Source organism: Charadrius vociferus, unplaced genomic scaffold (assembly GCF_000708025.1).
Source record: "Charadrius vociferus isolate BGI_N301 unplaced genomic scaffold, ASM70802v2 scaffold163, whole genome shotgun sequence".
NCBI classification, from domain to species: domain Eukaryota; kingdom Metazoa; phylum Chordata; class Aves; order Charadriiformes; family Charadriidae; genus Charadrius; species Charadrius vociferus.
The window spans coordinates 12,340,911-12,368,625 of record NW_009648332.1 but is presented as its reverse complement, the minus strand read 5'-3'; the positions used below and the strand labels follow the sequence as shown (position 1 = coordinate 12,368,625).

The 27,715-nt window shown below is 41.8% G+C and overlaps 1 protein-coding gene across 1 annotated transcript; it reads left to right on the top strand.

Annotated features, from left to right (window-relative positions):
* The first annotated feature begins 3,171 nt into the window (after positions 1–3,171).
* Positions 3,172–22,535, top strand: MCOLN2 (mucolipin 2). Its single transcript, XM_009884714.1, has 13 exons — positions 3,172–3,327; positions 7,072–7,245; positions 10,823–10,967; positions 11,546–11,633; positions 11,765–11,861; positions 12,090–12,189; positions 12,819–12,934; positions 14,316–14,465; positions 16,592–16,693; positions 16,800–16,922; positions 19,492–19,698; positions 21,083–21,198; positions 22,499–22,535. Exons 1-13 carry the CDS (start codon positions 3,172–3,174, stop codon positions 22,533–22,535), a joined length of 1,611 nt encoding a protein of 536 aa, XP_009883016.1.
* The last annotated feature ends 5,180 nt before the right edge of the window (positions 22,536–27,715 follow it).

The window sequence follows — 27,715 nt, the reverse complement described above, 5'->3', positions numbered from 1 at the left end:
GTCCCGCTCTTCGGCAGCTGTGAAGCCTTTCCCCCACCCCCCGCCGCCCGTCACGGCACCGCCGTGCTGCGGCGTGTCTGCCCCCGCTCTGCCCGCTTTGGGTACCGGGGGCTGTTCCTGCCGCCCCCCACCCCGCAGCAGCTCAGCGATGGGTAACGTTGGCAGCTCTGTAAAAGGAGGGTGGTGTGGTTTTGTGTTTTTTTTCCCACTTCTCAGTTTCTTAGAGTTCACTTTCCTGAGAAGTGCGGGGCGATGCCCTCCTCTGGGCGAGTTGTGAATATAATAAAAGATGATGAAAGTGAAGCTGGGGTTGCCCAGTCTGATGTGTAGAGCTCAACTCGGTCATTTCCCCCGCCAACATCACATCGATCTCGTTAATACCTCTTCAAGATGTTGAGCTCAAGTGAGTAAATGCTCCTGAGATGGAGCTCTGATCGACACCGTTAGTGTTGCTCCTGTACTGATTTTTTTTTTTTTTCAAAGTGAATCTGTGCTCTGTGGCTTATTAGCCACTTGATTCGATGGTGCTTTTTCTGCTAGGTGAAGAGCTAGTTATTAAAAGCATATTTTATAAGTAGGTAACTGTAAATGGTGGTCATTAGTCTTGAAACCTCTTTCTTGAGTGGAATACTGAGCTTTAAAGTGGCTCACTACAAAACATCATCCAAACAACAGATTGTCCTACCAGGTACAGCATTGCAGTGGTGGCTATAGTAATGCAGTTTTTAGAGTTGAATTAGTAACAGTTATTATTTGTGACATGCAGCACTTAATGACACTTAGATATGCATTTAAACGTGCATAGCAGAGTTAGTCTTCATTCCCAAAACTTGTTTGTGTCAGTGCTTTACAAAACATACTATGGAAACCTATTGAGTGGTGTTAATTACACTACCGTGTCTGAACTGAATTGCTTCATTACTCTGTCTTGAGCCAGGTGCTTTGTTTGAATTGTTTTTAGATTATTAGGCTAAACATTTGGTAGAACTAGGTGGTTTGTTTTAAATACAGTAGGTCACTGTTAATCACTCGGAGCTTTTAAACTTTTTTAATACTTCGTTTGAAAGCTCTAGTTCTGCACATTTAATGCAGTTTGTTTGGATGTTATTTTGAATCTGTCTTAAAAATGAATGGATTAGAAAACAATTGCCATATTTCATCTATTGCCAGATTAATTACTTATTAAATACTACATCACAGAATACTACTTTATTGGAAGACGAAGCCCAACAGTGATGTACGCTTGAATCTCAATCTCTTTCTCTTAAGCTGAAGAAGTACGTTGCTTTCCTTGGCTGAATTTCCTGCTCACAATTTCTACAGCTAATTAATAAAGGAAGCTAAAGGCATCAGTGAAAATAATCCCTAGCCAGTGGAGTTAAGTGAGGGTTGTGTAAAAGTGAAAGTATTGATGTTAGTCAACATCAAGTTTTTAGAATAGCTGTAAGGGCTTGAAGGACAACTTTGGGAAAAACCACCGCGTCTTCCATGGTATGTACTTGAATATCAAAGGAAATAGTGTTTGTTATCAAGTTTGCTGTTTGATTATTAAGATCTGTTTGTTTGATTTTTAAGATCTGTTGATATCAGACTTCTAATAGGCTTTTACAGGAAGCTTAGGGGAGGATTTTGCTGAGGTCTTGGAGTGGTTCTTATATCATACCTTCATGCTTTAAATCTTGAGCAGATCCAGCTTAAACCTCCTTGGTTTCTGCTTTCTTTCCCACCTACCCCTATGACTTTTACTCAGGGTTAGGGCTTGTTGTGTGCCCACACAAATGCTGCTGCCTGTTCAAGAGAAGCTGGTACAGGAGTAGCGATGTCTTTGGGCATCTGTGCAGGATTGAAGTATGTATGCATCTGTTTCCTGAGACAATACTCACAGCAGTAATTATCATATGCTTTTCTGTCAGATGTGTTTAATTTTTTCAAAGTTTTTGTACCTTAAGCATTATTAAAACTAGTGCAGTGTGTTTTTATTCTAAATTTAAATGGGAACGTTCTCCACAGTTTCTTTTTCTTAAAAACTTCCCTGTCTCAAAACCAAAATCATACTACCTCCCATCATGTTCATGAATGATTGATTTAAGGCTGTGTAATAAAGATAACCTTTGAGCTTCTAATGTTAAAACAGATGTTTTGGTTTTTTCACTTCCTCCTATGAGGAAACACTGCAGTGTTGACTTTACTGTGTTTTTTAACTCTATTTTCTCTTCTTGTGAGATAGATGGTTCTAGCAAATCAAATGGGCTTTGCTGTCCACAGTTTGTGCTTAAATACCTGTACACTTCAGACAGGTGAGGACAAAAGAAGTAAGAATGTATCTGAAAACTTGGAATCAATGCTTTTGGTTTCAACCTTGAGAGAAAATGTTATCCTTTATAAAATTCAGAACATGGGGAGTAATTTTCTGAATGGTAACTGGGACTGATAAGCAGCTTATGTAGCCAGTTTCAGATATGATTGATTCATCTTAACACATGGAGGGAGAAAAAAAAATATCCCAGTTTGGTTCTGATCTCTATGTGAAGTAGAAAAGTTCTGACAATTACGGTACTGGAAGACAGGGTTAAAAAGATTAGGAGAAGGGGAAAGTTTTCAATGTTCTGCTCAGTTGAGAGGGAGAAACTGAGAGTGATTTAAGATGCCTACAACAGCAGTCCTCTGTGCGTGTTCCTCTGACTTTTACATGCCCAGATATTTAAATAAATAAATGCCTATGAGTTTAGCCCTTAAAGCTGCATGTTCATAACAGAAGCGTGCTGTGAAGCCTGCTCTGGTTGTTTAGTCTTTTAGACACCTTTTTCGGGTGGTAGAATGTGAGCTATTCAGAGAAATGTGCTAACAGTGGGCTCTCTTTATTTCAAATATTTAGCTTTAAGAAAGAGATAAGTGTAGACTTGTTATTACTATTACAGATCCTCTTATTTAATGCCTATTTCCTGAGAAATAGTTGTGTAAATGTTATGTTTTGATGATCTAATGTGATTGAATGGTTTTTAATGATGTGATCAAAGGGAAATACTTCTTGCATTCTGCTGTAAAACAAACGGAAAACTGTTACAGACCTTTTATGTCACGTGGTGATCTGAAGTGAAACTGCAATATGAGGAAATTGTCTGCCGAAGCGTTCTGTTGGTTTCTAATTATCATATTATTTATGGCAGAAGTATGATGGCTCAGTCAGATTTAGATCTAAAAGAGACGGCTCTGAAAGAGGATTTGAAGTTTTACTTCATGAACCCATGTGAAAAATATAGAGCAAGACGTCAAATACCGTGGAAACTGGCTTTGCAGATTTTGAAGATACTTATGGTTACTACACAGGTAATCCTTCCTCTGTTTTTACTCTTAGCGTAGCAATGATGTGCAGGAGAAGCAGCTCTGTGGTTCTGGGCCTTTGCCATCCCCGGATATTTGTTACTGACTTGAACTTCCTGCTTCAGTCCAGAAAGAAAAAATACTATGAAAGGTGTGTCTGGAGGGAAGAATAACGTAAACTAAATTACAAAAGCCTCCTGGAGATTTTTGGGGCAGTATTTGACCAGGTACTTTGCTGTTTTTAAGATAACACTTTGAAGCAAATTACTCTTCCCACTAAATCCAACACTGTCTTTGGGCTTGCCGTCACAGTCCTGCTCTGTGTTCTGCTTTACAGATTATAGTTTCACTGGACTCTTTCAACAGTGATATTTCTTGAAATCTAGTCAGTAACTTGAAATGTGAACGCTCAGTGGGAAAATGCTATGCATGATGGGGATGCCCTGGCTGCAAGCATCAGATGTACCCCTTGCATTTCACACAGTCGGGTACCTGGATAGGTAGAGGCAAAGAAGAGGGTGTTCTTAAACCGCATCAATATCACAGTGTAGTTGGTTATTTTATAGTCCGCTAAGAAATGGTGACTGGAGGTTGAAAGAAGCAAAATGGGACACGTGTATAAGTAGAAATTACTTTTCTGGACCTTTGAAATGCAGGACTCTGACATCTGATGCTTTGCAAAACATCTAAATATGCAACTCCTAAAAACATGCTGAGTTGCAGGGTTCCAGGTTTGTTTGACTTGCCCGCTAGAATGAAGTGTAACCCCGGCTTATGTGCCCCTGTGTTCTATTGACCGCTCTGGCTCTTCATCTCCCCGCTGGCAGGATGGGACTGGCTCTGGCCCCGCCGGCCGAGGGTCCGGCCTCTGGTGCCACCATGCTGGAGTCCCCGACGGGGCCCTGCCCACAGGTTGGAGTGGGATGTGATGATTGGTGTTGTCTAGGCAAGGCTAGCTGAAATAAGCTATTTATGCTAGTTCTGGCACAATTGTGACCCATGTGACAGAGCTGCTGAGAACAGGGAGCGTGTTAAGGTGTGTGTGTGTGTGTGGGGGGTGAGTGGGTGGGCAGTGCGAGCTCAGTGTAAGTGAAGAGGAGAGGGTTGCCCCATCTCTCTTTCCTGGCAGCTGCACCTCGGATGCGGGTTATTGCCCTGCCTTCAAAGACAGGGCAGTAACCTTTGTGTGTGAGTAATGAGGCAAAATACAGTTTCACATGTCTCTGAAAAGGTTCAGTACTTTCAGTCTGTCCTAACCTACTGAGTAAATTCTTGGGGGAATCGCTGAACGTGATTTTTCTGTCTGCTGTCCCTGTCTCCCGCTAGCCTTTGTGAGCAGAAGGGGTGCTCTGCTGCACAGCTTTCAAAGGCCACAAGATTTTCTGGGTTGCTGCTTAAGATTTTTCTTGTCAGCCCTGGGTCTTGCTCAGATGCCGGGCAGCTAGAGTTTCTGAAGGAAAATGTGTTGCTGCTCTGCAGGGAGGTCTTGAAGGTGAGCTAATAGTAAATAGACAGGTTCAAGAAGCATCTCTGTTTGAGTGAGGGCAAGAGCCTTGGAGGACAATCTAGGAGTAAGTTAAGCTGCCTTCTAGCTGCTTCTGCCTGATGCCAGCCTGTTAGTTGTGATGCTTTTTGCAGCTTCTTCGTTGTGGTGCAGCAGCTGGGGTATCTGTGTCTGGCTGAAAAGCAGAAGAGGCTTCTGTCCCACTGTGGGGAATAAGTTTTGCTCCAGTGCTGTGCAGAAATCCCCTAGGGAGTCCCCCAAGGAAAACCCGATGAGTGTGTCTTATTTCTCTGTATTGCAGCTGGAAGATCCCTGACTTCTTAGAGATACTAGTGCTGCAGATTTATTTGTAGCACTCAGTTAGTGATTTTTTTGCAGTCAACTGAAGATATAGGCTCAGCGGGTAATGGCTGGAGAGCATCCCTGAGGCGAAGGACCTGGGTTTGCTGATTGACGAGAAGCTCAGCATGAGCCAGCAATGTGTGATCGCAGCCCAGAAGGCCAACCATATCCTGGGCTGCATCAGAAGTGTGGCCAGCGGGTCAAGGGAGGTGATTCTGCCCCTCTATTCCACGCTCGTGAGACCCCACCTGGAGTACTGCATCCAGCTCTGCAGTCTCCAACATAAGAAGGACATGGACCTGTTGGAGTGTGTCCAGAGGAGAGCGACGAGGATGATCTGAGGGCCAGAGCACCTCTCTTATGAGGAGAGGCTGAGAGAGTTGGGGCTGTTCAGCCTGGAGAAGAGAAGGCTCTGGGGAGATCTTATTGTGGTCTTCCAGTACCTAAAGGGGGCCTACAGGAGAGCTGGGGAAGGACTTTTTACTAGGGCATGTAGTGTAGTGATAGGACGAGGGGGAATGGCTGTAAACTGGAAGAGGGCAGGTTTAGATAAACATTAGGAAGAAATTTTTCACTCTAAGGGTGGTGAGGCACTGGAACAGGTTGCCCAGAGAGGTTGTTGAGACCCCATCCCTGGAGGTGTTCAAGGCCAGGCTGGACGTGGCCTTAGGCAACCTGGTCTACTGGGAGGTGTCTCTCTCTATGGCAGGGGGGTTGGAACTCGATGATCTTCAGGGTCCTTTCCAACCTAAACCATTCTATGAACTTGGCTACAAGTATGAAGATTCAATTCTTAATCTGAAGACTGTGTGTACCAGGCAGAGCTGACAGCCCCATTTCTCTGTCCTGGCTGTGACTTTACAAACAGCACAGCCAAACAGCTTTGCACTAAATAGCCCTGCTGCAGGTATTCTTTTAGACTGGCCCAGATCTAAGCAATTACTGTCTAGGACATAAGATGAAATATTCCAGCGAAGATGGGGGAGGGGGAATAATAGGTGTGCTTTCCAGTTTCCATTGTTTTGAATGAAGGAGTTTGAATGCCAGTGGAGCCTGTCTGTTTGCTTTGGGGGAATTTCGAAGTTCACAGTTCTTTTGCTTGCAGTTTCTCACTCGTGCTTCTTCCCTGCTTCTACCAGTTTCTTGCAGGGCTTGGAAACTCCATGCAGTTATGAGACAGTTTCACATTTGCTGTTACTAAGCAGCTTAAAACTAAGATGAAGAGTTAGCTATATGGGGCCTGGGGCATCCTCCTGCTACCATGTTTGTGAAGAAACTCTTGCTGATTGGTTTCATCTTCCAGGCTCTGTGGTGGTGAGAATGGAAGAATCCATGTGGTAGGGCAACACAAATCCTGAGGAATCATGCTGCTGGCTTCTTACTATAGCCTCCTTAACCAGCACCTGGGTCAGGCAGGTGATGCCTTTTGTTGCTGTGGGATCCCACATGGGTTTGCTCTGATCCTGTGCTGTGCCAGTGGCAGGAAGAAGCTGCTGGAATTGTTCCCATAGCAAAGCAGGGCATCCCTGGGGTAACAGGCTGTGGTGTTAGGTTAGCTCATCTACCATTTGCATCCTTAAGAAAAGTTTTGGCAAATTCCAGTTAGAGTTGTTGGTCCAGGATGTGTGAAAGGTGGCCATGATCTAGCTGTCTGTTTAGTTGCTGAACTCAGTTTTAGAATCAGTAGAAGACACTGATTTCTGTTTCTCTTATGCTGCATGTGGTAACCTTGATTTAGTAGTCTTATTGCATTAGTTAACAGATACTTTGCTCCTATTGTAGCAGGGTTACAGCAACAGACACCTTTTTGCTTTGTATTTATTATAATTCAGAGCTGTTTCCAAAATGCTGCTGAATTGACCAGTGTTCAAAATTTTAATTTTTTTTTTTTTTCCTCTTGTCAGCTTATCTTTTTTGGTTTGAGTAACCAGTTGGTGGTTTCATTCAAAGAAGAAAACACTATTGCTTTTAAACACCTATTCCTGAAAGGCTATTCTGGAGTTGATGAAGATGACTACAGCTGCAGTATATATACACAACAGGATGCTTATGACAGCATTTTTTATGTTATTAATCAGGTAAGTGTGTTCATTTATAATGTTAAAGCTGAAGCTATAGCTGTAAACTTCTGCTAAGGTTTTGTTTTTCTGTCTCCATTCTTGGATTTCACTTTTGATATTTCATTGGATCAGCTTAGGTGGGGTGTCCTGAATTTTGTGTGTAGATGTCTGTGTTTTTGTCTCTTGGAGGCAAATTTAAACAAAAATTTTACTCAGTGTGTAGAACTGAAATCCAGAAAGTTTGAAAAATTAGTCATCTTGCATGAACTGGAAGCTTTGTTTAGGTCTTACTTTGAAGAGCTATGGGTCTGAATATACCTATGCATGGCATTCAAAAAATTTGTGCTTACAGCTATGCTGAATTGCAGCTTTGTAGTGAGTGCCAGAGGCCTCAAAATGGGGAATATGGTACTTCCAGGAATGTAGGGGCACTCGCTCTGGTTACGGATGATATTTTAAAGAACAGTCAATTTACAATTGTGGGAGGAAAGTGAACAAATCTAGGATGACAATCCAGTAAATATTTTTGTATTTAGTATTAATACATTCAGAAGTAATGAGATGAAAGAGAGTGTGTGTGTAAAATAAAATGTCTCTTGTGTTTGGGGATGACGATAAGTCCAGAAGTGGTTCTGATGGGATGAACGGAAAGTGACTTTAAACCATCCTTCACTTTCCCTGACCTTGGGACATCAGCTTTGATGCTTGGTGTGAAGCAGTTTTGCCTGCCACCAGTTATGCCCAGCAGGCATCTGGGAGTGGTGTGAGGACTATACCTCCTTCTTAAACATGCACTCACGTGGGGGCTTGCTGCTCCTCGGCCATCTCCTCTAATCTACAGCAGAGCCGTCAACAGATCAAAAGTGCTATCTCTGCTGTGTTGGATGAGGCAAAGACTCTAACTCTTGCTATGTTAAATGAGTGTTAAATAGTTTTCTGTCTTCCTTTGAACTCTCAGTATTGCTACCATTTCTGCTATAAACTGCTTTTTTTTTTTTTCCTTCCTCGCTTGCTTTGTCTCACTTTCCTTCTTTTGTAGGCACTAAGGCTGAGGTGAAGTCCAGATAGAAGACAGTAGAGAATTAATAGCTTTGTATCATCAAGAATGAGCCAATATGTGATACAGGCATCAGAAAAAGGTCTCTTCATAAAATGTCTATCCTGTATAAATGCAGACATATCCTCTAAGGAGATTAAACTTGTATAATCTGGGTTCTCTAGTGTCATATGTAGTTCCTGAGGCTTTTTTTGTCACGTACAAGACTTCAAAAAAAGTGTGGCTCAGGTGAACATTATGACTGGGCGTGTTTTTTTAGTTGTGGTTTTTTTTTTTTTTTTTAAGGATTCCTTCTAGGACAGCCAAGCCAGGTGACTCCTAAGCTAAAAAGCAAGTCTTTTTTTTATTTTATTTTGAGATGGGCAACTAGAAGCCATAGGCTTTGGTGTTTTGTTTTGAGTTTTAATTTGAAATGTGTGTGTGTGTAGGGGGGTTGTGTTGCAGTTGTGGAGCAAGCAGAAGGATATGATACTACAGAAGGTGGTAATAGCACACAGCAAAACTGGAGTTGTAAAAATTGAATTTTAGGCTTTGTGTAATGTACCACTGGGATATTTTCACACTTTGGAGAAAAAAACAAAACAAAACCCAACAAACCACCAACAAAAAGCCCCAAACATACTTTTACACTTGGAAGAGTACACAGCTTTTCCTTATTCCTCTCTTGGGTCCAATTTGGAAGCAGCTGTATGGGGTTGTTAACGCTCGTACCCTGCCCTGTGGCAGAGTCCGTAGGACCAGGATGTTCTGCTGGCTGCTCTGTCTGAGGCTGCTTAGAACTTGTTGTTTGACAGTGGCATGTGAGTAACCCAGAGCCATGTGCTACACTGTCAGGAGGGCAGAGCCTGAAAGCACACATGGGCAGAGCACTGGCTGTCAGATACAGTGATCTGGGGTCCTGAGGGGGATGTGGAGTTGTCACTAACTACTGTTTCCGCTCACTTGACCTGCCTTAGTCAGACTTAGCTTCCTTACTTTGCTCTGAGTTTAGATAACATTCTGACGGGGTGTGGAGGCCGTGCTTTTCTCGCGGGCTGTCTAAACTTGTTGCAGGCTCAGCTGTGAGGACTCAGAGTGGCACCACGAGGCAGAGCTTTAGATGGAAACATGGTAGTTCCTTTTGGCCATGGAGTGTGTGGTTGGTAGTGACTGCTGGGATTTTGTACCCCACAAGGTGAACTACTGGCCATAATGCCCATAGGAGGGAGGAAACAGGATGACACTGAATGAAGCATAATAACAAAATCCATGTTTAAGGAGAAAAAGGTCTAATCTGTATCAAAGCCATCTGAACAGGGTTGTTTTTTGGTTTTTTTTTTAAGGAATGGGAAGCCTTGTCTGACTTCCCAGGGGCCCTGACATAAATAAACATGGGAAGCTAAGTGCTTCCTTCAGAGCAGACCAAGCTCTTTTGCCAGGTGAGGTAATGGTAAAAGCTAATGAATTACTAGATGTTTATGCCTTCTTCCTCAAAGAGCAATGGGTCTGCCTAGCTTCTCTTGGAGACTGTTAGCTGGTACTATGCTGTGCTAGCAGGCAGCTGCCTTCACGGTTAGTCATTGATCTCCTCAATTGTTGGGGAGCCAAGAACCACAGGGAGAGCTGTGCCCCACGTGTTTGCCTCACTTATGCAGACCTGAAGGTCTGGTTCCAGGCATCAGAGGATATATCTTGCTTCCAGCAGACACTGAGGATGTGTGGAAGGCAAGTCAGGAGAGGACTAGCCTTGAGTGGAGTTCTTCCGTGGTGCTCAGGACTGATCCACGCGTGGACAATGCTTGGCTTGGCACGGCTTTATTCACTTCCACTTCTCGTCCTTGTTTTCAAGTGTATCTTGCATATGAAGAAGGTGACATGCTGTATTTAGACTAAGTGGAAAACAGAAAGTACCTTCTTCACAGGCATGTTTTCAGTTGCTTCTGCGCTTGTGTAAACCAGGCAGGTTAAATTACTTTTGGAGGCTGCCCAAGCTCTGTGTACGTTCCTTGGTTGTTGGTGATACAGCACACATGTGGCTTCCCTCTTCTACAGTCGTGCAGGGAGCAGCTTTGGTTTTGCTCTTGGGGTGGATTTGATAAGAACTGTGACTTGGATTGTACGTAAAGCAGTCAAGTTTCAAGTGGTGTGAAAACGAACACCTTCATGAGATAAAAGCATAAGATTTCACTGGTGTGTGTGTGGTTAGTAGCAATACTGCATTGAAGTCGGTGCCAGGCATCTAATTAACAGTTGTCTGCTGGCTTGTTGTCTGGCACATGGTAATCACTTGCAGGTAGCCCAGTAGGTATGGGGCTCTCAGTCACCATGTTATCAGGGTGCCAATCACTACTAATTAGTGGCCAGCAGCCCTCTTAGCTTCCAATGAGATATCCACTCTCAATTTACAGACTTTATGTAAAAGTAAAGATTTTTGGGGTTATTTTTTTTTTTTAATGTAAAAAGCTTTATTGATACCTTGACTTTGGGATTGCAAGTTACTATCTCATGCAAAAAAGACAACTATCTCTAACTTCTGCTTCTGTTTTGTTTTTAAACCAGTACAAGCAATTAAAGAACATATCCCTGGGGACGCTTGGTTATGAACATGAAGGATCAGGTTTAAAAATCTGTAAACAACAGTACAAGAAAGGCACGATGCTTCCTTCCAATGATACGCTGAACATAGATGTTTCTACTGAAACAGGTACAGTACTGTTGTACTAAAAATGTCTTGCTATGGAGAACTTACATTCTAATGGCAAATCAGCAAAGTTTAAAACCAATAGCTTTTTGCATGGCAATCATTTTGCCTATTTCCCTCTTGGTTTATAGTACCTGCCTAGAAATGACAAATGTGAGACTGTAAGAAGCTCTTTTCAACTGAAGTCATTAGTGGGTTCTGGGTGGGTTTTGTGTTCTTGTTTTGGTTTGGGTTGGTGGTTTGGCTTTTTTGTTTTTTTTTTTTTTTTTTTTTTTTTTTTTTTTTTGTCCCCTCCTCCATGCAGAAGGCTCAAGTACAGAATTCTGGATGCGGGTCAGCCTCTGCTTGCAGTAGATGGGTGTCCTTACCACTGCTCAGTGCTGAGTCCTAGCTGTTGGTCTCTCAAGATTTACTACGTGAACCTGGTTCTGATTGCACTAGCTGGGGCTCTCTGTGGATAGATTTGCTCAAAATTAACATTTTGCCCAATTAGGACTTGCCATTCAACCTGATTATCTCAGTTTTATGTTGCTTTCTATGTGAAGTTTTTAAGATTACAGCTTTTCCTCTTCTCCTCCCAGAATGTATCTTTTTTAAGCCACAGGAGCTAGCTGGTAAGAAGGCTGACCTGAAGCTGAACTCCTCTTTTTTCAATCTTGAATTTTACAGGTAAAGTGGTGGTGGGGATTTGTCCTTTCATATGAATATGGTGGATTCTGAGTTGTGCGGTTTCCTTGCTTTGTGTATGTGTGTATTTTTGTGTGTTTTTATATATTTATACGTTTTTTTAAAACATCCAGGCTTATACAGGTTGAAATCTCCTTCAAGCTGAAAGGCATTGCTCTACAGACAATCCATGCCCGTGAATTGCCTGACTGCTATGCATTTCAAAACACTGTAAGTGAGTACAGGGTATGGCACTTCCTACATGCTATACATTTTACATTGCTATACATGACATGTTTTCAAATTATGTCTACACCAACGCTTATGGCGACAGCTTTCTTAAAGCTTACCTGACTAACAAATAAATACTAATGGTTATTATGTCAAAACACTTACCAAGCTTTTTTTATGTATTGAGATGTTGTTAGTTTTGTTTCTGATATACTCTTATGTTTCCAGATAACTTTCAATAATAGAGCCCACAGTGGAAAAATCAAAATCTATTTTGATAGTGACACTGATATTCAAGAATGTAAAGACTGGCACATATTTGGCTCTGGTAAGTATGGTGCACGTGTATTTGCATGATAGCAGTGTTACACATCATCTCCTGTCACTTCCCCTGCTCTGTAACAGTCTGTCTGGCAAGACATTCCCCATCCTGTTCATCAATTGATATGAGTAAGCCAAGGAAAACACCTGATGTGGGTTCACATGATGGCTCATAAACCTGTGGATGAAAAGAATACAATACTGAAAGTCAAACAAGTTTCTGATTGCTGGTCATGAAATGAGAAATGAGGTGGGATATTTTTTGTGAGGTTTTAGTTTAATAATTTTGATATGGGCCAAAGTCTGCATTTCTTTTACCCTGTGTAGTTGTAATACTGTTGGAGTACAGATGAACAGATGCACTTAATGCAAGAAGGGGACATTTGTATTAATATACCCATTTTTGGTTTTATTTTGAAGAACTTGAGCATGCTTTTCACTCTTGTGGCCCAATCTCCATAATTGTCTTGATGTAATTCTCTGGTGAGTTGTGCTCAAGACATGCTTGCAGAAAGAATATTTCTTGTAACACATCTATTCATGGGGTGAGAATGTTTAAATGAAAAATATGTGACCTTTTTTAACCATTTGTGCTTAAAGAGATGTGAAAAGACTAACTCTACGTCCTCTTTACAGTTCTCCAGAAAAACACTCAGTATATTCTGGTCTTTGATGGATTTGTCATTTTAAGTTGCTTTGCTTCTCTCATCCTCTGCACACGATCCATTGTTCTTGCCTTGAGACTACAGAAAGTAAGTACAGTGTTCATAATCTCAGTGCTTATTTTGTTTCTGTCTTGTTTGTTGCTAGTCTTGTCAAGTGATATGGTTTGAAATATTGGGTAGTGTATCCTTTGCAGGCTGTTGCTGTCTTACTGTGTCTCTAGAAAGGACGTGTAGATGTCTGAGTGGTTTCTAGCTGAACGGGTTTTTATTCTGCTTCTGTAGTGCTGTAATATGAAGTATTTTGTTATATCTCTTGATGGTAAAAGAAGGAGACTTTTGTTTTGTTTTGTCCAGGACTTAATTTTGTCAAGGATTTTATACAAAAACCCCCAACTTCTGAGTCTCTGTGCTGCTAACAGCCAACACATCCTGCACCTTCAAAAAGTGAATTCTTCCTTCCCTAACTTCAGAGTAGGGTTCCCACAGAGGTCTTGTCATAAATTAATGCTTTAATGAACATCCCTCAAAGCCAGCTCTAAGTGGAGAAAATGTAGAGCATAGTATATAGTCTAACTCTGGCTGGGTGTTCTTGTCTTTCTGGGGCTGGAACTGCTGTTTTTCATTTCTTCTTTCCTTCTTCTCCCTCCACAATCCCTGCTCACCATCTGCTGTCACCTTCTTCCCTGCTCACCCTCCTTTGCAGACTGAGACTAACCCTGTCTGACTTCATCTCAAGCTGCTTGCAGAGCCTCATGTAAGCAGACTGGTCTCTTCTGGTCCAAATGCTGATGCAGAAACACAAGCTGAGCCCTGAGATGTGTCAGCTTATAACCATTAAATGATACAAACTTTGCAAGCATGTGGCTTATGGGAGTTGGAAAAAGGATAGGTAGGATGTGAAGACACAGAAGTTTATCTTTTTCAGTATATCCTTTTTGTAGCTTGTAAAGAGGTCACAATTCAGCAAAGGTGTTCTCGGAGTGCTGCCAGGAATAGGGACATCAGCTTTTATTCATGAGCAAAAAGAGCAAGTGAAAGGAGTGTTGGGTGTGGAAAGTGACATTGTTGGCTCTATTGGAGATGAGACCTCTCGTCTTGTAGGTGTATTTGAGTTATTAATTCTCTTTTCCACTCCAACATTTGGGTGGCCTTGCTCTGTTGGAAGTGGATAGAGACTTCTGTGAAGGGAGCTAAAAAGGGGATAATAAGCCATTGTTAGGCTCTTGGGGATTGGTTATGAAGTCAGCTGTTCTGTGGAAAGTTGGTTTTCGCTGGCCTAAACCAATCTTAATTTTTTTTCCTATTTATTTCTGTTGCTATTGAGAATGAGTTTTAAGCTCTTATTCCAGCAAATACTATAGGGAAAAGGGGGTGTGTGAAACTTGAGCATTGCTATACTACTCGGGCATCTGCACATATTTTTCATCTAAAGTGACCTGTAACTAAACATCTAAATGCTTGTCAATAGAGATTTGTGAACTACTTCTTGGAGAAATATAAGCGTCATGTCTGTCACGCTGATCGCCTGGAGTTCATAAATGGATGGTATGTCCTGGTAATTATCAGTGATGTGATGACAATCATTGGGTCAATCCTAAAAATGGAAATAAAAGCAAAGGTGAGAGTTTAATACTTCAGATAAAATACTAGTCTTGTTACAGCCATGTGTAATGTGTTTTAACGCGGGGACAAATAAAAGTGAGCTATCATAGTCACTAGCCATCTTCCTTACTTTTGCTAGTTCTTATTTCTTCATTTCCTAGTGCTAGTTTGACTGATAACTAGTTTCAGTCCCTTTTCCCCAAAGTCTTTCAGTAAGACCATGCAAGCTATTTAAACATCTTATTTACACAGTGCTAAGTCACCTAATCCCTTGTATAGGACGTGTGGGTAGACAGTTCCTAAAAAAACCAACCAAACAAAAAAAAACCCAAAACAAAACAGAAAAACAACAACAAAAAAAAACCCAAACCCAACTTGAGTTGTGTTATTTCTGTAGGAAGTAGTAGCACATATTGTACAGGGAAACCAAGAGTCATCCCCTTGGATAAAACAGGGGTCTCTGGGACATGTGGGACTGGAAACATGGCTGCTACAGCTTGCTCTCCTGGCCTGTCCAAACTACAGGTACAGACAGTGTCACCTGCTAGTCCTTGACCTCCCAGTGTGGGCTTGCCGAAATCAATGTTTTGTCCAGCTGGCAGCTCTTCAGGGTGTCTTTTTTTTTTGTTTGTTTGTTTAGTTGGTTGGTTTGGGGTTGATTTGTTTGTTTTGTGGTTTTGTTTGTTTTTTTTTTCTTCAATAGAGCTATATGTCAACAATTCGTATGTTCACAAAACTTTGTATTCTGGGAAAAATGGGGTAGGTAGTGTGCTGCTCCTGCTTCATGTGTACTAAGGCTCAAAGGGCAGATGCCCAGAGTGGCCATCAGAGGAAGCACTTGAGAACCTCCAGCTGTATGCTGAGGTGGGGGGGATGAGAGTAGGAAATCTTGAGCTCGATGAATATCTGTGCTTATTGCAACCAGTTCTAGCCTTCTAAAGTAAAACGCAAGTGGAATTGGTTATAAATTTCACTGGTAGTAAAAATTAAGTTCAGGCTCCAAACAGCTGGCAACCTGTTCAAAGCTGTAAATGCATGTAGGCACGGAAAGGGCTGTAGTCCCAAGGCTTGCTTTTCACTTAAATGATGGCTCATGTTTTACTAAATATCAAATGAGAGCTTGTTTGTCTAACAGTAGCATATATTAACCGTTTTTTTAAACAAAAATTCAGAGATACTTGATCTAATTTTAAAACTGTTATAACCAAGGTAAAGGCTTTAGTTCTTCATGCAAAACTGCAGGAATATCAGTGTAGATGTGCTTGCACTTGCAGCACTATTGCACGTGGATCACAGAATCACAGAATGGTCAGGGTTGGAAGGGACCTCTGAAGATCATCTAGTCCGACCCCCCTGCCAGAACAGGGTCACCTACAGCAGATTTCACAGGACAGCATCCAGGCGGGTTTTGACTGTCTCCAAAGTGGGAGATTCGACAACCTCTCTGGACAGCCTGTTCCAGTGCTCTGCCAGCCTCAAAGTAAAGTTCCTCCTTGTGTTTAGATGGAATTTCCTATGTTCAAGTTTGTGCCCATTACCTCTTGTCCTATCACTGGGGACCACTGAAAAAAGACTGTTCCCATCCTCCCGGCACCCTCCCTTTAAGTATTTATACACATTAATAAGATCCCCCCTCAGTCTTCTTTTCTCCAGACTAAAAAGACCCCAGTCCCTCAGTCTTTCCTCATAAGAGGGACGGTCCAATCCCCTAATCGGGTGACCTCTCTTGACCTGTTGGCCACATTCTTCTTGATGCACCCCAGGATGCCACTTGCCTTCTTGGCCACAAGGGCACATTGCTGGCTCGTGGTCATCCTGTTGTCCACCAGGACTCCCAGGTCCCTTTCCACAGAGCTGTTCTCCAGGAGGTCAGCCCCCAACCTGTACTGATGCATGGAGTTATTCCTCCCCAGGTGCAGTACCCTACACTTGCCCTTGTTGAATTTCATAAGTTTCTTCTCACAGGATGATCTCACTAAATAACTGCAGTCCACTTTGGTCTGATTTTTGTGATGTAGCAACACCCTTGCAGTATTGGACTGCCCTGCGTTGTTTGTTTGAACTGCTGGAACTTGAATAGCTGTCAAGCTGATGTGCCTACTGGTTTGTAACTTGACCATCTGCTCTGTTTGGATCCCTCAGAACCTCACAAGTTACGACGTCTGCAGCATTTTGCTTGGAACATCAACCTTGTTTGTCTGGGTTGGAGTCATCAGATACCTGGGATATTTTCAAACCTACAATGTAAGGCAGGAGTCAAATATTCATCAATTAAAGCAGGTGTCACTCTTACTCAGGTCTCTAACTTGTGGCTTTTTCCCCTTCTCCTTTCTTCTACCCTGATGCATAGGTGCTCATTTTAACTATGCAGGCGTCATTGCCCAAAGTGCTAAGGTTTTGTTGTTGTGCTGGGATGATTTATCTTGGTTATACTTTCTGTGGTTGGATTGTCCTGGGACCTTATCATGAAAAGGTATGTACTTCTATTCTGGTCTGATGTGCGAATATCTGTGTGTGTATTGTTCCTAGCTGTAACAACAGAAATAGTTCTTTCATGGTTTTGTTTAAAAGCTGTAACATGAAGAACAGGGGAGTGTTTCTCCTTCCATGTGTACCTTCTGCTGCCTGCTCCGTTTAACAAAATAACTGTATTCTTGCTTTCACTGTGTGCTTGAACTCAATGTACTCTCAAACACAAGGCTGTGCTTGTGATGAGCGGATGGCTTGTCCAGGCAATGCCTGGTCTTGTTGAGGACTAGAGGGAAATTTGGTCTATTATCTCTTCCGCCCTCTTCTGGCAATCCTCGTTCACTGGGGTTAGAGGCACTAGTTCACTGTCACCGTTTCTGGGAATCTCCTTGACTCTGACTTTGTTTTTCCAAATCTTTCCTGTGCCGTGTAACTTTGGCTCCTAAATCTTGACTCCTAAATGGGTGGATGAATGTTTGTAGTGTTTACTTGGCTTCCAGTAGGGCAGTGTTTTGTTTGTTTTGTTTGTGGGTTGTTGGTTGGTTTGTTGGTGTAGGTTGTTTGTTGTTGGTTGGTGGTTGTTTTTTTTTTTTTTTTAAGGTTGATAATGAAGTGTGTGCCTGGTATGTCATCTTGTCTGAAACCTGGGGACAGCAGTAAGGCTTTGTGTATTCCAAAACACAAGCAAAAACAACAGCAAAGCTTGTTTGGGTTTTTTTCTTGGCAGATGCTCTATGTGACATGTGTGTGTGGTTTTTTTTTTGTTTGTTTGCTTTAAAAAAAGGCAGATTCCTGTTGTGATAAATTCTAGGTGTCCATTAATCAGTAACAAATGTATGACTCTTCATTCTTGATTTCTGGTTATACACAGTGTGTGTATGTGTATATATACGAGTGCACTCTTCATTCTTGATTTCTGGTTATACATAGTGTGTGTATGTATATGTGTATATATATGAGAGTGTGTATATATAGTGACAGAGAGACATGCTGCAGTGCTTGCTTCAGCTTCTTGCACCCCCAAAGCTCAGATTCCTCTAAAATAAGGTAGTTCTCTCCTTTGAGAAATGTAGGTATTCAGTCTGCACATATTTTAAGTTCATGACAATACATTTCTCCGTGGGATGCTGGATGCTGTGGGATTCTTACTCATACCAGAGACTCAATCGTTTATAACAGGCACAGCATAAATACTGTTGTAACTTCCCTGCAGCAAGTACATTAATTATCTGAGCAAAAAGGAGTGTAGTCAATCATATGCTTATCTATGAAAATGTTACCCCTTGCTAAAGATCGCAGATGTTGCCAAGGAAAGCAACTGCAGTTATGTGTGGGGTTCCTGTTCCTGACAGTTCCCCAGTACCCCACTGGAAGGCAGTGTGGCACCGCACAAAGCAGGCGGAGCCCAGCGCTGGCTTTGCCGGGCTCTCTGGCTTTAAAAATAGATGAAAATAACAATAATAATAATAAGCCGTAGGTAAGACCAGAGCTGCTATTCCTGTGCAACAGTATGTTCTCCTTACAAGCATATGCCTCTTGACATCTTGTTTTTGATAGAGGAGTGCAATTCATGTGAGTGTAGTCATGTTACTTCATTGATAGTATTGTCATTACAACATTGTGCATTAATTCATATTGTCCAATAAGGGATAGTTAACAAATTCAGTTATTTGGAGGGGCAGAGGGAGGAGGGGAAGTGTGTTTACTTGGACGTTGAAGGGAATTTAGCCTAAAGGAGCTTGAGGAAACAGTTAGAAATTTAAGAAAATGTCCTTGAAATGAAACAGCGGTTTTGTCCAGGGTGCATAGTAGCTTCACACTACAGCTATAACTTGTACTTGCAGCTCGGAGAGAGGGTTTTCTGAATGACAGATAGATGATGTTATTGCAAGACAAACCTAGTTTAGACCATTTGAGCTCTGAAGGCTATACGCTATCTCTAACTTATTAATAAAATATTGATTAATTACGTATACTCCAGTAATGCTGCAGAGATGGGAAACCAGATTCTGTTCCCAGCATACTGCCACTGATTTACTGTATAGATTCTGTATAATCACTGTATCTATGTGCTTTGGCAAACAGAATGATATTTTCCTGCAGGTCTAAAATAGCTTAAAACTCAGTAACTTAAACTTTCTGTGGTGGTCAGTTACTAGCTGTTTTGCCTACTGAGCACCACAAGTTTATTTCTTGATAGTAAATCTTATTTCTGATATCAAAGTATGATCCTTAGCCAAGATTGTATTTGTACATGCTCTGTTACTGACATGTATGTTTTGGTCTGAATGTACAGGAAAGAGCGTGGTAGCACTTGATTGCCTGGGTTGGCTTTTTTCCTCCTGCTACAAGTAAAACTCTTAAAAAAAAAAAAAAAAAAAAAAAAAAAAAAAAACAAAAAAAACCCCCCCAAAAAAAACAACCCCCAAAAAAAACCCCAACCCAAAACCAACCAACCAAAAAAAAACCCCCAACCCCCTACTTTTGTTTTTTAATAACATTTTTCACTTTCCCTTTAATCTGGATGACTGATCTTCATGTTTTATTAATAATTTCTACTTGCTGTTTTCTAGTTTGAAGATCTGAACACGGTGGCCGAGTGTCTGTTTTCTTTGGTCAACGGTGATGATATGTTTGCAACTTTTGCCCAAATCCAGCAGAAGAGCACACTGGTGTGGGTGTTCAGTCGGTTGTATCTGTACTCCTTCATCAGTCTGTTTATATACATGATCCTCAGCCTTTTTATTGCGCTCATTACCGACTCCTATGACACCATAAAGGTAAAACATTCATTTTCTATTGCACATCTAATCAGTTTTGTATTCATTTTTGCTAATCACTCAACACCATACTATCTAGCATTAATTATGATGATGACTGAGACTATAAAAAATCTTTTTGCTTCGTCTGTGGCAAAATTGTGAGGATGACTGGGTAGTCATCCAAGTGACTAAGCAATAATTGGTTTGAAAAATCATCCTAAGAGCATGTTCCTGTTTTGTATTTTCTGCTGCTTAACCTGGCTTCAAAAAGGTGACAGCTAATGAAAATGTAAGTGGAAGGTAATTGAAGAAGGAGTGGGAAGAGTCAATTTTTAAGTATAGTTACAGAGCTGGATAAGTCTTATTTGGAGGGAACACTTCTTGTGGCACCAGAAGCTGAGGTCAGGAAGGGTTTGCTGGCATCCCAGAGAATATTCCCATGGCAGGAGTGTGGCAAGGGCTAAGTTGGATAACTCTAAACTCATTGAGGTGTCCAGGCTTGCTTAATGCACTGCTTGGAAATGTGTGGTTAATAGGAGATGTGTTCCAAAAGACTCAGTACTTCTCGTTTAAGTTAAAATTGTGCTGTCTGCTTCTAGTATAAACTGGCTGAAAGTGAAACAAAGTTTTCAGTAATTATCTTTTGTTCGTGTCCTTCAGTGCTGTCTCCCCTTTGTGCTTCTGGTAGCTGCAGTAACCAGTGGGAAGAGCTGTTGTCCCTTTCTTGTCTTGGTGTCAGATAAACGGGCCAGCAGAATAAGGCTAGTCTGACATGAACCACGGCTTCCAGACTGAGCAAGAGCTCCACTTTCGAAGCATCTCAAAATATAACTTAACTGTCTGTGCTTCTGAGTTTATTGATGGTCTGACCTGTGAAATAGTGTTTTACTGTTACTATGCTCTCCGAGCACCCCATGTGGATGGACAGGGAGCTGTTTCAGTGTGCCGAACTGGTGTTTCGCAGAGCATTGCCTCAGCACAGCAGTGCTGAATATCCACATTAGGGTCCTTCAAATCCAGCATTAGGGTTCCTAGGGAAAATGAGCCCAGAGCACTCACAGGGAGCACAGCAGCTGATGTGAACAAGGGAGAAAAAAATGCCAGTATGACTTGAGATCACTTGCTTGGTCTTACGGACAGCAAACAAAATGTAAGAGGATCTATGAACAACATTAGTTTTATGTCACTTCTATCTTGCTCTGTTCCACCAGCTACATATGTGGTGTCTCTAGGATGGTGTGCTTTGGGTTTTTGGTTTGGGTTTTTTTTTCCCCCTTCCTACCACAATATACTGAATAAATGTACCAAATAGTTTTGGCTATCACAGTCTAGAGGAAATTTTAGAACACTTCATGTCCAGTAACTTCTCGTGTGTCGTAAATAAAATGCTTTCTTTTTTCAGAAATACCAACAAAGTGGATTTCCAGTAACAGATCTACATGAATTTCTAAAAGACCATAGCAGTGTTGGTTACAGAAAAGAACAGACTTCCATGCCATTCATCTGCTGCTGTAGGAGGTCAGTAGGATATTTTTAATGAGGGTTTTTCCTCAGAAGTGCATCAGTTGCACAGATGCTGGAACATCCAGAATTCAGGCTGTGGAATATTTGGACTCTGTTCCTCTTGTGCTTTACTTGATATTAGATCTTTAGTCTGCTGATGGTGCAGGGGCAGCAATTCTGAGCTTAAATGCATGTTTTAAGTTTTTTGCTCATATGAAAACTACCGTGCAGAAACTGGTGAAAGTTGATGGGATGTCTGCAGAGTATAATGTGGAACTGCCAAGGAGTCAGGAGCAAATGAAGTCTGTGCTGCTTAGGGTTTTGCAGGTCTTCTTTTTCTAAATAGCCTTTTCCACTAGGCTAGGAGTAGTAGCAGAAGGCAAGAGAATGTGATTCAGCCAAGGGCCAGTACTTAATCCAAAGCTATGCTGTGTCTGTGAGGCAAACTGTTTCAATGCCATTGGTCAGAATATTGGAAACACACTTGTAAATGTCTGGGTGTGACCAAACTCAAGCCTTTGAAGATCCTAGTAGTGGTCCTTTTTAAGCTGATGTTGGTGAGAGATGAACATCTCACCTGGTGCTTGCTGGTCTGGAAGTCTCTTATTTGAATACTGTTTCTGAGGAAACCTAACACACCTCTGAATCCCTGATCGAGAGAGGAGGGATCTTGTCACTGTCCCTAGACAGTCTGGAAGAATTCATGCTTGCCCACAGCATGGTCATGGGCACCATGCGAGGAAGCCAGGCTGTGGGAGAAGGAATAGAGCTGAATGTGAACACTGGTGTAACAAATCCTCTTTTAGCAGTAGAAGACTTGTCTACTTACTGAGGCTTTTGTGAAATGCAGCTTTATACTTTTGAAATAGTCTGGTAGAGGGAAGCCTTGTAGGCAGAAAGGAGCAAGTCAGATGATGATGGGCAGGTATCCCAGCAGTTGCTGTGGACACTGGGACGCTGACTAGTGCATGAGAGCTCCAGACAGGTACAGCTTCAGGTTTCACATCCAAGTCACTGCAGGGTAAGAGACATTAGTCTGCTTGAGCATAATGAATGTGCCTTACTGTAATATGCTGCAGAGTGTACTGTGAACAGAAGCCTGGTAGCTGAAGGACAAATCCTAGAGCTTTTGCTACTATCGCACTTTCTGTTTGCTTGCCCCAGTGCAGGTGCCGGGAGCTATATGCTGAAACGGGAGAGCACAGAACAGAAGGATCAAAACTCAGCTTGGTTTCGTATAGGTATATGCTTCCTATTGCATTTCTTACTGAATGAAAAATCGTGATTGATTTTTTTTTTTTTTTCCCTTTTGCAGACAACAGAGTGATGACAACTTGATACTCATTAATTGATGATTACACATTGAAATTCACCACTAATGTATGCCAAGAAAGTATAGTTGTACGGAGAAGAATAATTCTCCACATTGCAATGGAACCTACTCTCTGGACCTGCCTTATTGTGAACAGGCTAATCCTACCTAATTAGGGTGTTGGGGGAAGAAAAGCTGCTAATGAGAGACTGGCTGGCTGACCCAGAGGAGAGCCCAGAAGCTACATCTGGAGGAGAGCTGTGAAGAACTTTGTATTCTTGCCCCAAATTCTGTCACATTAAAGAAGGCTGATGCTTGAGCAGTGTCCATGGGAGCTCTGTTTGCTAATCACCTCTAGGAGGAAGTAAAGCAACCCCGAACCAACTGTTCTTCTTAATAAGAAAAGGAATTATATGAAAATATTTTTTTAAAAAGAATTCCATGTTAAAAAGTATTAAATAAAAGGTAGTCAGGGAGCAGGGAGGAGTTTTGCACTTAGTGATGCATTCAGGCTGTAATTTCTACTTGGCATAGTTCATTTCCTTGAAATAAATTTATGTAAAACTACTAAGCTGCACAAAAGTGCAAAGTAATTGCTGTTGTCCCTCTTTTATATCACTTTAACACAAACAATCTATAGATCACAATCTTTAACAGCTTTACTAAAACCAAAAGCAGTTTTATTGTCCTTTTTTTGGCTTTTCTATGATACCCACAATATTTGATGTGTACTGTGGCCAAATTAAACTTACTACTTTAGCTATAGGTAGATACTGTTTTTGCATGGTTGGAAACTTCCATGGCATGCATCATGTGAAGGATGATAAAAAAAACAAAAACAAACAAAAAAAGGCGCAACAATAATCTTTTTAAGTATTTCGCTGTTGTATTGCCACAACCTGGAGGACAAATTCAGGCAAAAACAATGCTGTGGAGTTGACTTGACTTGCCTAATTACTTCTATTTCAAGCATATGTTAATTGGAAGAAAATATGTAACATCTGAGCCTGGCAGTTGGTTTGTTCAGGTGATTGTCTAGGTGTCTTTACAGATGACCATCCTGGTTTTGGGGTTTTTTGGTTTTTTTTTTTTTTTCTTTGACCTTTATGAATTACTTTTTTTCAATGAGAACAGAACATTTTCTGTCTCTTTAAAGCACTTCCAGTATAGTATAGGTATTACCAGGTGCTTCTGAAGACTTTCATTAGTACTGACTGCCCTGGGGTGGGTTTGGATGGGGTTATCTACTCCCTAAAAGCAAATTGTCTGTAGCAGATGATGTTCCCCTCAGAGCGTTTTGGCTAGGACTCGGTCCTGATATGTGTCCTTAACTATTAATGATGGACTCTGTGCAAGTTCTGGCTTGTTAGTGTTTCAAATGGCAAAGGCAGTTTGAAATGCTGCCCTTGTATGAGTAAGGTGGGTGGCAACTTAGTTTGGGTCAAGAAGGAAACATTGCTGGTAAAACTTGAAGGACATCTTGACTTACTGAAAGCTGTTCTTAGAGAAGACTCCTCAAAATACTGAGTTACATCCCCTTGAAATTTGGCATGAAGAAAAGTATCAGAGGGGACCAGGAGTCTTTGATAGCAGTTAACCATAATGTAGGAAAACTATGGTCAGAAACTAACTAGAACTTGGAACAATCATGCTCTGATGCTGACAGGCAGTCAGAACAAAAACTCAACTGTTTTAAAAAAAAAAAAAAAAAAGGGGGTTGCAAACAGTGTGTCCAAAGTGTGTGTTTTTGTTAATGGAACTACACGTTTACCTGCAGCCCTAGATATAAAGCCTGATTTGCTGTCCTTGAGCAAAGATATTAGAAGTCCACAGTACTATCTCACCGAGATGTTCAATAGTGTTCCCACGAAGGCTGCAGTGGGCAGATGTTAAAGAATCCAGTGCAGTTGTAGCATTCTCGGCAGTAATCACCTCTGAATTGTGAAGGTGGAACAGTTGATTCCAGTGTGGACTAGCCTGAACTTGATATGAAGGGCAACAGAGAAAATTAATTGATTCTTGAATTTAATGTGAATAAATGCTCCCCCAAAGGAGGAGATAAATGCAGATAAATAAACCAGATGCCACCCCTTGCAACCCCTCTCCCCATCACCCCCAACTTCTGGGAAAATGGAGAGTGGATATATGGGTAAAATCAGTGCTGGATTCACACCTTTTTTGGTAGGTTGAAGAACTTTTTTTTTTTTTTAATAGATCTGTCTTCATTCTCTGCCTGTCCTCTGGGATGTTAAAAGAAGAGAGATTAATAACCACAGCTTCTCCAGCAGCGTTTCTGGCTGTCAGGTGAGAGCAGTGGTGACTGAAGTCTGGAAAGATATGCTGTCATTCAAATCTTTCTCCCCTAGTATTTGTCTTCCTGACAATGAATGCTTTGTTTGTTGGAAATTAATGCCATTTTGTCTTGCTTAGGCTGTAGCTAGATGTCTAGAAGAGGTGGTTTTCATGTCAGTGTTTTCATGCATCTAGGCTCTGCAAATTTTAATGCTTCTCTTGCTGAAACACCTTTGGGACAGAGAATTTTCTCCCCATCCCAGTCTGAGCAATGCCTTGCTGTGGCCTCAGCTGTCACTATAGCTTCTGGATAAAAATTAAGTTGCTACCAATAACCAAGACTTCACACTGTTAGCAAAGTTTTTTTCCGTAATTGTCTCTTCATCACACAGATGCTAATTGCATGATCTAGAACTGATCTGATTACTGTCTTCCACTCAGGACAGAACAGTCAATTTTTCATGTATAGAACTTCTTGGGGTCAGTGTTACTCTTTTAGCATCTGTTTTGGGACCCTGGATAATCCAAGTGCTCTTCTGCAGACTGCAGAAGTGAACAGCACTAACTGATTGCTAGCAGAGTTTCTTGGCCCACACAGTGTACAGTTTTTAATTTTTTATGTATAAGATGCTGGTGTTTTCCATATTTACTGCCATTTTACTGGTAGCTTTCTGGAATGTCTCTAAGAATCACAATTCCCTAGTAAACAGGACCAAAATCCAGCACATCTGAAAATGATTTGTATCTTCCTTACTGACCTACCTTCTGCCAGTACTTATGGAAGTCTTAAGTTAGAGACTTGAACCTAGAAAAAACAGATAATGAATATTATGTTAGTGGATAACTAATCATATAATGTGTTCTAGTATGTGTTACCCTGATGGCGCATACAAATACATCGGGCAGTACATGCTTCCGAGGGCTCTTGCTTGAGTGTGTGAGCTCTACATCTCTTTTGATTGTGAGATGTTGTTACTGCCCATGGCTATGAACTGCAAACACCACACTGAAGGAGGGCAAGTCCTTGGGCTTGGCCTTTTTTTATTATTTATTTTATTTTATCTCTTTAATTTAATTTTGCAGTGCTGTCTGAGGTAGGATAGCATGTTGTGGAAGTACTTTCCATTTTATGAACAGTATGACAGGCACATCACCTTCTGAGGTCTAGTGCCTCCTCTCCCTTACAGCAGGTGAGGTACATCCCATGCCCTTGGCACTGTGAAGCACAGTGCACCCCCAATCTCAGACTCAAACTGCTTCTTTCTAATTTAGTAGGACATCGAGTGTGACCTGCCAAAGCCGTTGCTCAGATAAATACTTGCTTGTGAGAAAATCCTCAGGGTATGAGGGGAAGTATTATCAACCAAAGGAATGTAGAAAATACTTCTAATTCTTACTGATTTTCAGAGTTAGTTTCTATAATGGAATCAAAGCTTGTTCAGTATTGATTTTTTTTATTATTATTATTATTTTTAATCATACGAGCTGCTTGCTAGCTAGACTACTGCTTCAGCCCTACCATATTAGAGCCAGGTCACTAATGTATTGTAGAAACCAATTTGTCTTCACCATCTGTTTGGTGGGGTTTTTTTATCTTGGAAAAAATATGAGAGCCAGTAGCTGGAGCTTCTCATTGGTTCTCTATTCCACTGAGGTTAGACTTAACAGGAAATTTGGCATATGTTGACTCCTAATTCTATGCATTAATACAGATTTGAATACAGTTGCTGACTGATAGGTGGTCCCACTCCAACTGCTAAGGTGATGCACAGTAATGGAAACCAAGCTGGAGCATAAGCTTTTGCAAAGTGTTCTCAAAATAAGCTGTTACTTTTGTTTGTCTTGTTTCCTGGGAATAAGAAGCTTTTGGTAATTGCTTACAGGACTTAAAAGGAGGAGAGAAATAGATGGAAAGGCACTGAGAAGGTTGCATTAGAAAGAAACAGGCAGGAAGGAGGAGAAGAAAACTTCCTGAGCTATTTTCAAGGTTTGGGCTGACATAAGACTTATCCACCCTCACCTGAGGGTGGATAAGACTTTGGGCTCTTGTTTTGGGGCCTACCATTGATGGATAAAACAGGAAAAAGCTGTTGGAGTGGAGGCTGTTTGGCATTTCATATACGTTCGCGTGCAAGGCTCCACCTAGCCCTTAACACTCTGTCTAGGTTTCATGCTGTGGTCATTATCAGGATTCCTGAGAAGTGGAGCAGAGACTTTTTGCTGATATTTTCTTTTGTCAGCTCTCCAGCTCTGAGCAGACCCACAAGTACCTCTGTACACCGTGGAGATGCCTGGTCTCAGTAAATGATTCCAGTAGGTAGCAGTGGGACAGATCCAGGTCATCATGATCCTCAGATAAATTTAATCTTGTACCACCTTCTGCATTTGGGTTTGGCTTGTCCTTCCTGTCAAAGGTGTGTGTGCTCGGTCCTGCCCTTTGGAGCTGGCACAAGCCTCAAGGTTTCTGTATCACTGCGTTGGGTATGAGGTGGTTCTTGTTTGCTTTTCATACCATGTTTAAAAGAACAGCTCCATGTGATGCTGGAAGGCAGTGGCAGGTATACTATACTGTCCTGATCTGCTCACGGAAGTTATTGCTGTCTTACCTGAGTTTGGCTTTTGTTTCCCAAAATATGGATGATGATCATCATCCCATCTGATGGGCTCTTCAGGCAGCAAGACCCTTTAGACTTCCACCGTTCTTGAGTTGCTCGAAGATCTTGCTCGTGTGCCTCGTCTCTGCCGGCGTCTTGGAGAAGCCAAACCTTCACACCGGGGAGACAACAAACGCATGGCGGGGGGGGGAACCCAAAAAAGGCAAAAAACCCCAAACGCTTTTCTGTTGGCTCCAGCGCCGGCCGCGAGGCGGGGGACAGGCGCGGAGCGGCGGGGCCGTGTCCCGGGCGGGTTGGGGCGGGGCGGGCGGAG

Bases quoted from the DNA above. Each gene is read 5' to 3' on its own strand.
- MCOLN2 (XM_009884714.1), top strand. From the start codon at position 3,172: ATGATGGCTCAGTCAGATTTAGATCTAAAAGAGACGGCTCTGAAAGAG. The intron at 11,862-12,089 runs GTAAGTGAGTAC...TTATGTTTCCAG, and splicing joins GCTATGCATTTCAAAACACT to ATAACTTTCAATAATAGAGC. The intron at 14,466-16,591 runs GTGAGAGTTTAA...TGGATCCCTCAG, and splicing joins AAATGGAAATAAAAGCAAAG to AACCTCACAAGTTACGACGT.